The sequence below is a fragment of the Macrobrachium nipponense genome, chromosome 4, assembly GCF_015104395.2.
Source record: "Macrobrachium nipponense isolate FS-2020 chromosome 4, ASM1510439v2, whole genome shotgun sequence".
In the NCBI taxonomy this organism is placed as follows: Eukaryota; Metazoa; Arthropoda; class Malacostraca; order Decapoda; family Palaemonidae; genus Macrobrachium; species Macrobrachium nipponense.
The window spans coordinates 7,625,988-7,642,846 of NC_061100.1; the positions used below are offsets into that span (position 1 = coordinate 7,625,988).

Below are 16,859 nucleotides of genomic sequence, written 5' to 3' on the forward strand. Positions count from 1 at the left end.
CAAATTCTCTTTCAGTAAAAGGAGAGTTGTATGACTCTTCCTTCCTGTTGCAAAATTTAAAATTTTCTTTTCTTCATTGCTCCTAAACTGGTGACCAGGAGCTACTTCACACTTGCGTGATACATTTGAGAAATGATCCGCCAGGGCATTACTAACCTCAGTTGCTCCAGTCACATACTGATCATTCACCTTCAACACTGGTGGTGGGTTGTGGGTGAATTTGCCTGCTATCTTTTTTACTTTCCTCCACACAGAAGATGGTGGTGTTCTACTGTTATGGAGGAAACAAAAGACACCAAGACTGGCGCCTAGCTTCTTTCATGGCACGACGGAACTGTGCTCTACATTTCTTGTATATAATTAAATTCTCCTCAGTACGGTGTCTGCGCAAACGGGTTAAAGACCTTCTTGTGGCTCTGTTGCAGCAGTTAATTCTGAAGACCACCAGGGGACTGGTCGTCGTTTGAATAACCCTGTGTTTTGGGATGAATGACTCATGCTGTATGAAGGGTTCCATTCAGCAGTCTATGGCATCACCAATATTTTCAAAACCGTTCTGCATTCCCTTCAATTCTCTTAGCTCACGAAATCTACCCCAGTCTGCCTTGTCAAGATTCCATCGTGGCGATCTCTGTAAAGGTGGACCATTGTTAGTGTTGATAATGATTGGTTGTGCATGATCACTAGTATGCCAATCATCTAATGTCCTCCAATCAAAATCGAGAAGGCAATTAGAGCTTGCGATTGATAGGTCAATGCATGACAGGTTACCTGTCTGGACATGAAAGGTGTGGGCTCTCCTGTATTGAGGAGTCCGACATCCTCATTTTCCACAATTGATGATATAATATTGCCCCTTGTGTTTGCTAAAACATCGCCCCATAAAGGATGTCTACCATTCAAATTTCCCAATAAGAGAAAAGGTTGGGGGAGTTGTTGAATCACCTCTACTAAATTATCATACAAAATATCATTTGGAGGTAGGTCAGAGAGCATATTGTATATTTTCTCCCTATATCAATCTGTACAACCACTGCCTGCAGAGGTGTACGAATAGACAAAGATATTTGGGGAACATCTCGACGAACGTAAATGAGACTTCCGCCATGGCTCCCTGCTTGTTGATTATATGGTGTTCTATAGCTAATATACTCTCCCCTCGAGACAAGGAGTAATTAGCATCAAGCTTGCATTTCACCTGTAGACATACAATTATGGGGGAATGCTCATGAATTAGTATCAGCTTAAGTTTCTTCATATTTGGCCCTTAAACCCTGACAATTCCATTGCAAAATGGAGGAGAAAACTATGGATCACTTCTGGAAGACATCTTGGATGAGGTCTTCCCATTGGCAACTTTTAATCTAACATTATTTCCTGCAGGTTTCTTTAGAGATGGTCTTGATATATTGGGTTTTACATTTGTCTTTTTCTTTGTCTCCTTTTGATCTATTTGTTGAGGCGGATGGTGGACCTCAACTTGAATTTCTGATTTATTCAAGTTATCTTCCAGTTGATCAGAAACATCAACAGATAAAACATCAAATTTATTTGACGTCATAGCTTTAATGTTTCTGAAGGAAGGGGTGAGAGAGATGGAGGTCTCTCTCTTTTTTTCGATTAATAGGTGGTGGGCTTCTAGGTTTTGCACCTTCCCCACAACAGGTGCACCAGGCAAGTTGGTTTTAAGTGGAACCTCCATCAAATCAGGCAAGGACATGGCCTGAGAGAGGTTTGTACTACTAACAGTAATGGGGGACGAAGGTTGTACGGGGATGGGCAATGCCCCAACTGTTGATACCTGTGGGCAAAGCCTCAGAAGGCAATATGCTTACCTCATCATGCAGCATTTTATCATTAGATGGAAAATTTCTTTTTATAGAACTATTGGCAGTGCTAGATGGGTTTGATTTTAGTGCCTTTGCATAACTACTTGACTTATCTAATAGTCTTTTGGCATATCCCACACTTATGTGTTCTAAGTTGGATTTGTTAAGGGCAGCTTCTTCCGACTTATACAGCTCGCAGCTGCGGTCAGTGGATTTATGATTTGAGCTGCAATTAAACACCTGGCTTCAAGTGCACATTCTCCATGGTAAGATTTGGAGCAAATACCACAAATTTTTCGTTTTTGCAAACTTTTGACGGGTGTCCAAATTTAAAAACAATTAAAACATTGCAGTGGCTTCTGCTTGAATGGTCGAACTTTAATAATTTCATTTTCAATAATAATGCGGGAAGGGTACATCAGCATCCTGGAAAATAAGGATAATCATTGATGTACCTGGAACTTTGTGTACTTTCCATACATTTAGTGGACACATGGCCAGTATCTCCTCCTCTGTAAATTCATACAGATCTTTGTTAAAAACTACCCCCCTCCCCTTAGTAGCTAAAATTTAGGTGGGGTTTGACATCTAACTATTATCATCATTTGTTTTAAGGTTGGATAGTATTACAGATTGTGTGCATGATTTGGCATGGATAAGGTAACTATTTTTTCCAAAACGAGATATGTCTCCCGGTGCAATAGTTCCTACTTTTTTCTGAATTAATTTGCATATTTTGAAATAATTCCCTGTAACCCCCTGAGATTCAGCTACAAGCCACATCGGTGGTTTTGGCTTCCTCTGGGAAGGCATAACTACATCAGGCATATGTTTTTTCAAACCAGTCCGCAGGTCTATAAACATCCAAATCCTTTTGGTAACCTTGTCGCAAAGAGCAGCCATTATATTCAAGTTATTAATTTGATATTATTAATATTACAAATATTGCACCTAAATGCTTCGTCATGACTATTGTAAGATATCTATGAATCCCATTTTGTATCTTCCAGTTTCATTCTTATTTCTGTTATAGATCCATAACACTCAAATTCTTATATATATATCATAATTTGTCTCTATTGGAATTTGGGTAACATGAAGGATTCGAAGTTTCCTTGCGTTACCCAGATTACTCAATTTTGGAATAACAATGGAATGGTCCTTCCTAGTTCCGAGGTCATCAACAGAGTTTTCCCTAATTAAATTAGCAGAGGTCGTCAACAGTGTCTGAGGTTCGCCATTCGATCCAGGGTACAAGAAACATTAATTTCCGTCATTAAATTAGTTGGGGGAAAGAAAAAAGTTAGACTGTCTGACATCCCAAAAGAGAACCCATTATCCTTTCATGAAATTAATTTCTCCACCAATGACACCTGCGAGAGCTGCTTCCCAAATGTCCACTCCCTACCCTAGCCACAAAGGGATGGTACCACTATGATTAGAGTGGCTCAAGTGTAACGCCAAACCGCTTGATGGGGGTACTGAGAGCCATTAACAGGAATACAATCATCCCCACTTTAATCATAGCAGCAGGCAAACCGGACAGAATGCCGAGAGTCCTATCTCTATGAAACCGGCCAACCCCTGGAATCTGAAGGCCAAGTTATGGTTCGAGAATAGTCCCGCATGCCAGTATGGAAATACTGACATTCCAAGGTGTCCAAACATTATCGGGTAGTTGGCAAGACCACCACAGCTCCCACAATTGGTTTTGAAAAAATTTCCAATCCCGGATATGATGTCCCCTAAAAAAAAAATCGGACAGTGAAATGGGTAAGAGTTTTGACAGCAAGGTTGGAGAAAGTTGATAAATATGAAGAAGAATGAAACAATTATAAGTAATAGAAATAGGATGAGAGAAATTTAGAGTCAAACTGAGGAAAAACAAAAATTCCCCAGTTCGAGAGCCCTCTTGCCCGTCACCAGGCTTCAGCACGGGAATGATATGCCGTGCGGAAGCCCAATGACTTCATCAAGGCATTCTCTCATTAAGAGGGAGAGACTTATCTGAGGTAGAGTACCCAAACCTCTCTCACTGCCTCCTACGCTGATATTGCTCCGGTGGCGGCGGAGGTCCTTTCATGGAGAGGCGCTACCCTGGGCGGCCCTGATGGGTACCACAATGATGCCAGTAGTAAAAGTCCAAATTTGGAATCATGTGCAGGACGTTTCTCACTATCAGAGTCCTCTAAACCATCTAATTACTCGACCCCAAAGGTGTCATTTCCTCTTATCCCCACATGAGCAGGGATCCAACATATTTCAATATTTTTTCCATTTTTATATAATTTGTGGAGTTCAAATTGAATTTGCTGTACAATATTGTTTTTTGGATTGTAATTCTGAAGAGCTTCTATGGCGCTTCTCGAGTCACTAAAAATCACAAAATTATTAACTGAGGTTTGCTTTATAATTTTGATAGCTACTTTAATTGCACACAACTCTGCTGTGAAGACTGAGGCATGATTGGGTAAAGAAAATTGATATGTTTTGTTCTGCGATATAGCTGCATATCCTACACCATGTTGCGATTTAGACCCGTCGGTATATATTGCATAATGTGAACATTTTTGTCTTATATGTTCTATGGTTTTTTGTTTATGGTGTTCTGGGGTACATACGGAACTCTTTGATAAATACTTCAAGTGAGTGCAAGTCTTTATTTTAATCATAGTCCAATGGGGTGGTAACTTTACTACTGGAGGTACTTGTATATTTATATTTAATGACTCGAACAGTCTATTAGCTCTAATTGGGAAAGGTGGTGAATGATTGTTTATAAAGACATCCCTTAACTCAAATAGACTTTTAGTTGGTGAATCACTTGTTTTGATTTTTAATGCACTTTTCATGATTATGAATTCTCTATGGAGGGATAGTGGCAGTTCGCCGCATTCAACTTGTACAGAGGAGACTGGAGAGGATTGATTGATTGATTTATTAATTCTTACTGGCGTCGCAACGACGAGGTTATTGACGCCGTATCATTAAAAGGAATTGCAAAGGAAAAAGTCAATTAAAATGCTATAAATATGTTTATATAAAATCTGTCAGAGAACTACAGAGAACCCAAAAACACACAAAATACCTATCTCACCTACACACCTATTTCAAATTAATTGTAAACAAAAAATATAAGCAACATAGGCACCCTGCAAACTTCCAAATTCTACAGAGTTCTGTCAAAATAAATAGATATTAAAAGTACTAAAACATTATATATGGTAATAGATATATCAATTGGAGGTAAATTTTATGTACATAAAAATTTCCTGATCTAAAAAGACTTAAAAGCAAATGATATACACTGACACATACTAACACATACACAAACTCAAACATCTTGACCAAACTAACCTAAATTTTTTCAAGAAGACCTGCTTCTCGAAGGTAACTAAAAAGCTTATCCTCATTAAAATCTCTACCTATAATGGCATCTAGTTTAAGATCCATTCTTCCAACTACGTTAAAATGACTGTTCCTTGCTGATATTAAGCTGGGGCATTCTACTATTAAATGTTTTACTGTGAGGGGAACAAGACAATCCTCACAAAATGGTTCAGGGTCATTGTTCATTAAAAAACCCATGAGTAATCCGTGTGTGGCCGATCCGTAACCTACATAATGCAGTCTCTTTCCGACGGTCTTCTAACATATAAAGCCAGGGGTTGATTACATCAGTGAGTTCTCTCATTTTATTATTACTCTCTATTGTCCAATAGAATTGCCAAACTGATTCTAACCAGTCTTTTTAATTTCAGGAATGTAGTCTGAACAGGGAATTGCTATACTTTTTGGATTTTTTGATGTACCTAACTTAGCCAATTCATCAGCTCGTTCATTTCCAACAATACCAACATGTAAAGGAACCAGCAGAGGTTAACTACCTTCTGTTTTTGTTTTAATAAAAACAACCACTCTGTTATTTCCAGTACCACAGGGTGTACTGGATTAAAAGATGCCAAAGCTTCCAAGGCACTCTTGGAATCACTAAAAATGGTAAAATTATCTCCTTCTAAAGTTACAATTTTCTTTAGGGCTGTTAAAATGCTAAAAGTTCAGCAGTAAAAATAGAAGCACAACTTGGTAATGCACCACTAACACTACTGTCAGGGTATACCACTCCAAACCCAACGCCTGCACTGGATTTGGAGCCATCGGTAAAGAATTGCCTTGAGTTACCATGTTTTTCAGCATGGCAAAGGAATTTCTGCTTAAGAATATCACCTGAACAGTCTGCCTTGCAACCAGAAAACCATTTACAATATTTCACAGAGGGCAACTTCCATGGAGGGAATCTTGAAAATTTTGCTGGAATTACTTTTCCTTTTATTACATTGAGCTCCTCTAATGCATATTTTACCCTGTATCCAAAAGGCTTTGGATATGAAGCATATTTTTCATAAATACAAAAATTGCCTTTAAAAACAGTATTGTAAGCTAAGGACTCAGGAGTTCTCTGTATGCGGTACCAATATTTCAACAGGGTCAATTTTCTTATCAAATCTAAGGGCAGTTCACCTGCATCCACTAATAAACTAGATATTGGAGAGGATCTAAAGGCTCCTGTTGCAATTCTAATTCCCCCATGATGAACTGCATTCAAAGTATCTAATCTCCTTGTCGTAGCTGATGAGTAGATTTCTGACCCATATGCCAATTTTGAAGCAACTATTGCTTTATAAACATGTAACAAGTGCTTTCATATCAGCCCCCCAATTTGTATGACCTAAGACTTTTAAAACATCTAAGGCCTTCATGCATTTGACTTTGAGGCTCCTGAGATGAGCTTCCCATGTCAACCTGCTGTCAAAGATGAGGCCTAAAAACTTTGTTTCCTGTACACATGCGAGTCTCTGTCCATTTAAAAACAGATCTGGGTCTGGATGAACCCCTCTGATACGGCAAAAATGCATAACAACTGTTTTGGCAGAGGAAAATTTAAAACCATGCTCAGCTGCCCAACTGTTAACTTTATTTATTACCAACTGGAGTTTTCGCTCTGCAACAGACATTTTAGATGCAGCACATGAAATAGATAAATCATCAACGAACATTGTTGACATTACATCTTTTGGAATTTTTGAGGCTATCCCATTTATGGCTAAGGCAAACAGAGTGACACTTAACACACTTCCCTGTGGTACTCCTTCCTCTTGTTCTTTCAAATTAGACAGAGTACTACCTACTCTGACTTTAAAATAACGGTTTTTTAAAAAGACTAATAAAAAGTGGTAGTTCTCCACGCAGACCAATTTCATGCAAGACTTTCATAATTCCATGCCTCCAGGTAGTATCATACGCCTTTTCTAGGTCAAAGAAAACCGCCACATAATGCTGCTTGGAAGCAAATGCCTGACAAATTGCATTCTCCAAACGTATCAATACATCTGTGCAAGAATGCATAAGGCGAAAGCCACACTGAGATGATGATATAATCTTCTTTGATTCTAAAAACCATACCAACCTAAAATTTACCATTTTTCCATAAGTTTACAAAAACAGGAAGTTAAAGCTATTGGTCTATAGCTTGTAGGGACAGATAAATCTTTCCCTGGCTTGACAAAGGGTAAAACTGTTGCTATTTCCCAAACACTAGGGTAAACCACTCTCCTTTTTTTTAAAAACTTAAAATATTAATAATACTTAAAATAAAAAATTTAGTTTCCTTTGAGTATTCTTGATCATTTCATATAAAATTTCATCAGTCAGGTGCAGTGTTTTTACTGTTACCAAGAGCAAATAAAAATTCCTCCATGGTAAAAGGCATATTATATGATTCAGATTTAAAAGAAGTAAAATCAAGTGTTTCAGACTCTGCTAACACTCTCTCCCTGTAGAATGGAGAATTTTCATCCTTACTTGATATCATTGCAAAATGTTCTGCAAAAACATTGCTTACAGCCTTTGAGTCTGTTATAAAGTCACCGTTGACTTTTAAAACTGGAAGGGGACTAGGATTGTACTTTCCTGTTATTTTCTTAATAACTGTCCAGATCTTGGTCATAGGTGTTTTCCAGGTAATTGTTGATATAAAAAGTGCCCATGATTCTCGTCTCGCATGCTTTATTTGCCATTTGAATTTGGCTCGAGCCTTTTTAAAGGAGATCAAGTAGCATTCACAGCGATGTCTTCTGTACCTAGTATAAGCTGCTCTCATGGCTTTATGTCTTATTTTGCATTGAACATTCCACCATGGAACAGGCTTCCGATGCAATTTTCCACTGGTTTTTGGGATTGCCTTTTCTGCTGCAAACGTAAAAATCATTGTTAAATAGAACACTGCTTCTCCTATTGTTGGCATATCTTTTGCATCTAGTTCAGTATAACGGAGTTCCTCGAAAAGGGGCCAATTTGCTTTATTGGTACACCACCTAGGCATTCTGTATACTGGCTCATATTTCTCAGTTCTGATGACAATTGGAAAATGATCACTGCCGTATAAATCTTCCAACACCTCCCAGTTGAAGTCAATGAATGTATCAGAACTGGTGATAGATAAGTCAATACATGAAAATGCACCAGTCTGAATGTGAAAATGGGTGGGTTTTTCAGTATTCAAAAGGGTCATATCTGAATTTTCTATTGATGATAAGATAAGGTTTCCTCTTTGATTTGTTAAAATGTCACCCCAAAGTTCATGTCGACCATTAAAGTCTCCCAATATAAGAAATGGGTCGGGGTAGCTGTTCATACAAGTGTGTTAACTGTCGTTCAAGTATTGGGTTATTAGGAGGGAGATACAATGAACAAATTGTGTAAGTCTTTTTTAAGTGAATTTTGACAGCTACAGCTTGTAATTGAGTTTGCAACTGTATTTTTGAGTGAGCAATATCTCGTCTTACAAGAAGAGCACTTCCACCCGAATTTCCCTGTATAGGGAATTGGGAGTGGAATGCAAAAAACTCTTTAGGAGTAAGCATTTTGTTGTTGCTTAGCATAGTCTCTTGTAGTGCTAAGCATACTGGATTATAAGTATTAATCAAACATAGTAGCTCTTCATATTTGGCGCGAAGTCCCTGGCAGTTCCATTGTAGTATAGCAGAGAAAGTACCTATTTTCTAGAGGATGATCCCCTGTCCAAGATCGTTTTATTAGGTTTTTTCTTCGAAGATGACATCTGAGTTTTGTGACGGACTTTTGGTACAGTTCCAGATGTCGAAGGAGTACTTAGAGGGTCATTTGAATGTACCAAGTGATCACTTATGATGGTATTTGAAACAGCAGTATCTTTAGTATTATCTTCGACCCTTGCAGTATCTGGTTTATCATTTTCAGCTAGTCTAATTTTATTGTCTAAACCAAGCTGAACTGAGTTTAACATTTTGTTTGCCTTAGGTTCTACATTTGTTGCTGCTGTTTTGTATGATAAGATGAGGGATACGACTCATTATTTTCCATTAATTCCGATGTTCTATGAGGGTCAGCTGAACCACAGGATGGTGATGGTTTACTCATTTTTTGTTTTGAATCAACTTTTTCTACGGATGTATCTCCTTTCTCAAGGTGCTTGACTTTTGATTCAGGCATTGTTACAGACTCTTCACTTAAAGTCCTCTTGTTGACAATTTTCCCAGCATCCATTTTTTCTTCTTTATCTTCATTACACTTTTTAAGATTCATTTCTTTTGTCTTTCCTCATTTCCTTTTACTGCATCTACAAATGACTTCTGGGTGTTGAATTTCTGCAAAGTCTTTTGTCTTGCTTCTTTAAAGGTAATGCGCTCTTGAATCTTGATACAAAGTGTTTCTTTTTCAATGAGATACTTGATACATGATTTATGTGCTGCATTATGGTCTCCCCCACAATTAGGCAGCATGGAGTAAGTTCACAATTCCCATGCTCTTTTCTTCCACAGTTAAAGCATATGGCTGGTTCATTCCTTTCTTTTTTCCTACATGTTGTTATCAAATGGCCAAACATTTGGCAATGGAAACATCTTCTGGGAGCGGGAATATACTGTCTAACTGGCAGGTGAAGCCATGCAGCTTTCAGAAATTTAGGGAGTCTCAAACAATCAAAGGTGAGTATCAGAGTAGGTGTTGGATGTAATATTCCCAATACTTTTTTCTTGATTCGTCTCACATCTACCACCTTTTGATCAGCAAATTCTTTCCGGAGAGTGTCCTCAGAATAATGTAGGAGTTCAGTACTATACACTACTCCTTTAGACTGATTCATTGTTTTGTGAGGAGTGCATTTTGCTGTGCTTCCTTCTACAGCACTAATAGACAATAATTTTCTACTTTCATCTGGTGATGAAACTTCCACAAGCAAGCTTCCTTCACCTTGAGAGGCTATCTTTGGTTCTCTGCCAATGCATTTTACAATATCTCTATGGACATCAAATATATTCAGTTCTTTTATGCTTTTGTCGAGATCAAGAGAAAGGTATTTATTATAAGTCTCAGGTTCTTGAGATCCAAGTAAAATTCCAATATCAGGATTAGCATTCTTATTTCTATTATTAAATCTGCTATTCTTTCCTCTGTTCTGAACTACATAAGGGCTTGTAGTAACAATCAAAGAATCTTTGATGTTTTCATTGGAGGAGGTTGGGGATGGCAAAGGGAGGTCCTTATCCAAGCCTAAGGTTGTCAACGGTGCCAAAGAGTCGGGGGATCCAGGGGACAATGTACTAGACATATTATCCATGTTAGTTTGAAGGGAAAAAAAAGGGGGGGGGGAATATACACACACACACACACACAACAACTGCTTGGGAAGACCAACAAGGTATCGCGGACTAGACAGGGTCCGACATTCTCCACCAATGGCACACGTAGAAGTTGCTTCCCCACGGTCTGCCCCATACCCTACCCTTTTGGGATAGCACCAATATGCTTGCAGTGGCCCAGGTATAAGCCAATCTGCATGCTGGGAGTTCTACCCCCCCTACCCCCCCAACCCCCACTAATGGGGACAGACTCCCCACTCCAAACATATTGGTGGGCTTCCGGACAAAAGCCAGGAGTCCCATCCCAAAAACCAGCCCCCCCTGGATTCCGATGGGCTGATCCCTGGAGATGGTTCCGCCCTTAAGATAACAATGGGAAAATCCCATCACCATCTCTTGGGTCCAAACCGTATTGGGTGGCGACTCACCACCACAACTCCCACAATTAGCTTCGAATGCAAACCCCCTCCAAACCACGAACCCCTCCCAGACTCACCCAAGCAGAGAAATTTTTTGAAAGTGGAAATGTCCACGCAAATTAATGCCAAAAGTTTTGTAGGCGTTCCGTCAGGATCCGGCCTTCGCAAACTTGAAGGCAGAATCCCTTACCCCCTCACCATGTGAAGGAACCTACTCGAGGGGGACTGGTGAGGATCTAAATGCTCCTGTGCATATTCTTAGGCCTTCGTTGTGAATTGGGTTTAATATTTTCAGTGCTGCTTCTGAAGCTGACCCATATATTTCACTTCCATAATCAATAATTGATAGCACTGTTGCTTTATAAAGTATAGTAAGAGTATGTCTATCAGCTCTCCAATTTGTGTGAGAAAGTTTTTTAATTAGGTTTAATGCTCTTTTGCATTTCGATTTTATGTAAGTTATATGGGCTTTCCAGTTGAGGTGTGCATCAAATATTAAACCTAAAAATTTTGCAGTTTGGCTAATTGGTATATTATGGTTTCTCATTTTTAATTCTGCTTCTTCACCTTTTTTCCAAATTTTACTTTTATAAAAAATGACCGCTTGGGTTTTTTCTATGGAAAATCTAAATCCTACTGATGAGGCCCATTCATCTATTTTTATTATAGTTTTATTAATAATTCTTTCTGCATGTTTTATGCGTGATGCAGTGTAATATATTGCAAAATCATCCATATACAAATTACTCTTAATTCCAACCGGTAGCATGTTACTGATGTTGTTAATTGCCAATGTGAACAAAGTACCACTAAGGACGCTACCTTGTGGTACTCCATTTTCAAGTGGAAATATTTTGGAAAAAACTATCTATTCTCACCTGAAAAGTGCGGTCAGTCATAAAGTTTTTAATAAATTTAGGAAGATGGCCGCGAATGTTATTATTATGTAAAGATTTTAATATTGCATACCTCCATGTAGTGTCGTATGCCTTTTGAATGTCAAAAAAGACAGCTATTGTAATTTGTTTTCTTTCAAATCCTCTACGTATATGGTCTTCCAAACTACACAGAGAATCTAATGTAGACCTATTACGTTGTGAACCAAACTGTGTAGGACTTAAAATTTTATTTTCACGAATGTGCCATGTAAGTCGTGCATTTACCATTTTCTCCAATAACTTGCATATACAACTTGTTAATGAGATAGGTCTATAATTATTCACATTACTAGCATCTTTTCCTGGTTTGGGTATAGGAATTATTATTGCATTTCGCCATTTGTCTGGAAACAAGTTTTGGAGCCATAAATGATTGTAAAATTTTAATAAATATGATTTTGCCAAAGGTGCTAGGTGGCAAATCATCTCAAAGCAAACATCATCTCCTCCAGGGGCAGATTTATTACTGTTCAAGAGAGCATATTCTAACTCTTCCATATTGAACTTATTATAATATATATCTTCCTTTGTCTCAAAATTAAGTATAAGAGACTGCTTTGTTTTTTACTTTTTTAAAATGTTTGTCTAGATTTTCGTCACTACTTATTTTGGCAAAACTTGCCCCAAGTATGTTACTTATTTCGAAGGGATCTCAAATTTTATTTCCTTTATCTAATATAGCTTGTCTGGGTGGTCTAATGTTTGTTCCATTTATTTCCCATACTTTTTGAATGGATGTTTCGCTTGTTATTTCTGACACATAGGACCTCCAAGATATTATTTTACCTTTTATCACTTTTTTCTAAATTTGGCTGATATTTTATTATATAAAGGTTTTAATACATCTATTTCTAATAGTAAAATTGTCCTTTTTAATATATTTTCTTCTGTGAATGGTTTTGATTTATTAACTTTATTGAATCTTTGTTTAGAGTATCTAACCTTCTTGCTAGAGAGTGTTTTTCTCGTACTAATTCAGTTAGATCATCTGACCACCAGGGGACTTTAAGTTTTTTATTATGGGGTTTTGAATGTGGAATAGCTTTGTCTGCTGCCTTTTTAATGAAGGACACAATGAAATCGTTCGTCTCATTGTGATTTCTCAAATAATCATATGGCGGTATTTTATCGGTATGAAAGTAAAAAATGTCCCAATCTGCTTTTTGCATGTTATAATGTGGAGAATATGGTTTTGGTTCATTATTTAATAAGGATATTATTATGGGAAAATGGTCACTTGAGTAGGAGTCATCACATATATTCCATTCTAGTCTGTCAACTATATTTGTGGAAAATGTTCCATGGGCTCTGGAATAATATGTATTTACTTCGCTGTCATTCAGACAACAAAGATTATTAGCGTTCATTATGTTTTCTATTTTTGCTCCATCTTTATCTGGAGTAATGTTGTTATAGTCCCATATTGAGTTATGCGCATTGAAATCTCCTACAATTAATATTGGATTCTTAAACTCTTTTATTATTTTCTGTAATTTGTTTAAATCATACTTTTTATTAGGCTGATTGTATAAGTTAATTATATCAAACACATTATTTTCTATTTTCACTGTTATTGCTGAAATTTGCAATTCAGTGTAATCTATATCTAATTTGTCGTATATAATTTTATTATGGACATATATTGCTGTTCCTAAATTATTTTCATTTTCCTGTGATGTTGTAGCTAATAAATATTTACCTATTTTTGGAACACGTTTTCCTATGTGTTGTATACATATAATCATTGGTTCATGTTCGCTAATAAGTCGTTGGACTTCCCCTAAGTGCATTCTCGTTAATAATCCATTTATATTCCATTGAATTATATAACGATTGAATGGTGTAATATAAGTGGTCAAATTACCCTAGATTATTAAAGCTGATATTTTCTTAAAATTTTTTATAAGTTAATTTGTATTTTTGTAGGTCTTGATTCATTTTTTGTTGTAGTTTGAATCTTACTTTCGTTAACTGTTACTTTTTTACTATCTTGATTTGATTTTTCCATTTTGATTTTCTTTAGAATATTATCTACAACACTGATGTGTTTCTCTTTGTAATATTCTAAGTGTTCAATACACATACAACCTTCTTCATGAGATTTGATGTTTGTTTTTTCCTTACTCCTATTCCTCATGAAATTTCTTATGGTGTTGGTTAGGCTGTCTTTAGTTATAGTCTTATTTTTGTGGCACATTGCTATAAAGCATTTACTGCAGCCGCATGTATCTTCATGTTTCTCAGTTTGTTGTTTTTCCTTGTTTTTTCCTGTGGCGCCTATAATTGGTGATGGTTGAATTTCTTCGTTTTCACTGTAGTGACCTGTATTTTGGTTTTCCATTTCATCTGAATTTTGTGATTCGGTTCCTAGAGGTACTATTGTTACTATGGGAGACAGTGGAATATTAGTGTTTTGTTTCTGAACTTTAGCTTTCGGCGAGATTGGTGGGTTATTTATCTTTTTACAGACTTGTTTGGTGGAATTAGGTGGTCTTATCCAGTTGCCTCTTTCGAGTAGTATTATCTGTTTTTTTCACATTCTTGTGATTTTAATTCTTCTTTGTTTTCCTCTATGTCATTATCTATTTCAATTTCCGATAAAGAGCTAAATCGATTTTCCACAGTCGTAATATTATGTATGTTTGAAGAGTTCTTTTCATCTTGTATTTTTTGTGGTGGTATTTCTTTATTTCTATTATTATCATTTGTCTCAGTTCTGGTATTGCTTGACTTTGAGGTGTCTGCATACCTAAATTTCTTAGCTGGGTCATTTAATCCTCTCACTTTCAGTTCTAACTTTGCTTCTCTTATCGTCATTCCAGTTCGTTCTTGTAGTAATTTAAGTTCTGTATTGTAGATATAGAACGCACACAATTTAGATCTGGCATGATGTTCTAATCCACAATTTACGCATTTGGGTTGGCCACAGTCCCAGCGTGTTTTATGGTCCTGCGAGCTGCAAAAGGCACATCTATAACTATTCCTGCACTTAATTGCTGTATGACCATATTTGCAACAGTTCTTGCATTGCATAGGTTTAGGAACATAAGGTCTTAGTTCCCTATTTAATCCTAGCATTTTAATTTTTAAGGGTAAGGTTTGGCCACTGAACTTTATCTTGGCTATTTTGATATTTTGACTTTTGTCTTTCCTGCTTGGGACCTCATATACTTCGCAGTCTTCAACATTATTGTACCTTTACTTTAATGAATCTAAAAGTATTAATCTATCTAATGTTTCATCCTCAAGATTTGGTACTTTAACTGTGCCTTGCACACTGTTCATTGTATCATGCCTTGTAACCTTTATATTTATGTTATCTATATTTTTTATACATTGATAATTTTCCGATTGGTTTTTGGTTGTTGTTTCAACCAACCATTCCCTTTTTTTAATTTGTCTTATGCTCATGTCTTGCGATGGGCATCGATTCAATAGGTAATTTTCTAATTTAAGTTCAAAAACCTTGACCAGTTTGACTCCCCAAAGAGAGAATCAAAGTGAATCAAGGTTGGGTCCTGGCGATATCTATTTCTTTTGGGTTTATTGTATGGTAATAATGTCTTAATACCACTCTGATTTTCATTATTTGAGTTATCCTGAGAACAGTCCATTGCCATGCCATAAGTCGTTGTGAGGTTAATTTTATTCTCCATATATAGTATTAAAAAAATTTCATCCAGGATGAGGTCCCTCTCACCAAGGAGGCCCAACCGGGGGAGGGGCAATGCCGTTACACACACACTGGTAACTGCCCTGGGTCCCTCACCTGGATATACGCCATACCCACAGTGCCTTAAGGGTCGTCAGTCCCATGAGATCGGACCCAGCACTGTGGGCATGGCTTGACTTAAAAATTTCCCCTCGCTCAACCACGTCAGGTACTCTAGTTTTACGGGTGGAGAGGCATGCCATCCAACTCCACCCTCCATCAAGTTAAAAGAGCTGTCAATTCAATAGTCCAAAACCATGCCAGGGTCGTCAACGAAAGAAGAAGGGAAAGGGGAAAATTTATAAGGAGGAGGAGTAAAGGAATTAAAGGTCCCAATGTTCAGTTGGATCCACAGCAGAGAGAGTAGGCGTAAAGGGGCATACTCCCTCTGCAGTGGATCCCTAAGCCCCCCACCTCGTCAAGGAGTTGGGATCAGGGGCAGCTTTGCTTTTGACAGATCCTCCGGGTCTTCCTCGTGTTGGGCTTGGCGTCGCTGGAGTTCGAAGCGAACGCCCAGTTTCGCTTCCCGCAGCTGCCTTCCCCGCCCAGGATCATCTTCGGCGGGTTTAGGCCTTTCTTCCCACGCCCTCGACCCAGGCCTCGACCCCCGAGGCCGCCCTTCCTCGTTCCGTCCAGCCAGTTCCTCCAACAGCAACAACAGCAGGTATGTTTCACGGTATCCTTCGGAGCATTCGTCGGTGTCTTGAACAGATGAGTAAGATAGTATTAATTGATGCTTTTATTGACTGACGGTGTTTTTCTTTCAGAATTTTGTGTGTGTGTGTAATATATATATATATATATATATATATATATATATATATATATATATATATATATATATATATATATATGTACACACATACATATAAAGACGTTCCATATCGTCTTGAACCAGTTATACAATATATATATATATATATATATATATATATATATATATATATATATATATATATATATATATATATATATATCAATTTCTAGATGTGTTTTCTTTTCAACTCCAACGGAAAGGAAGGAAATATAAACAACAATTTTGGTTTTGCACATTATAGTCTTGAGTCCAAGAGAAAGGTCGAATCCGAAAGTCCATATAAACTGTTGTATCCTCTTGTAGGCAAGCAATGACGAGTCGGTTTTTTTGGCGTCAATTAATCTTTCGGCTGAAAGCAAGGTAGGAATTGCTTGCTCTTGCATTTTCCCCTTATTTCCTAAGGTTTTAAAACATTTCAGGCCATGCAATCTCCCTCACTCGCTGTGGAGAAACAATGTGTCAGTCG

General features: G+C 37.4%; 1 protein-coding gene across 1 annotated transcript in view; it reads left to right on the forward strand.

Moving 5' to 3' along the window:
- LOC135210673 (uncharacterized) overlaps positions 1–16,859 on the forward strand; it is a 35,195-nt gene that overhangs the window by 3,089 nt on the left and 15,247 nt on the right. The window contains exon 2 of the mRNA XM_064243451.1: positions 16,034–16,240. Within this exon, the coding sequence (XP_064099521.1) occupies positions 16,034–16,240 (207 nt within the window). The remainder of the gene's footprint in view (positions 1–16,033; positions 16,241–16,859) is intronic.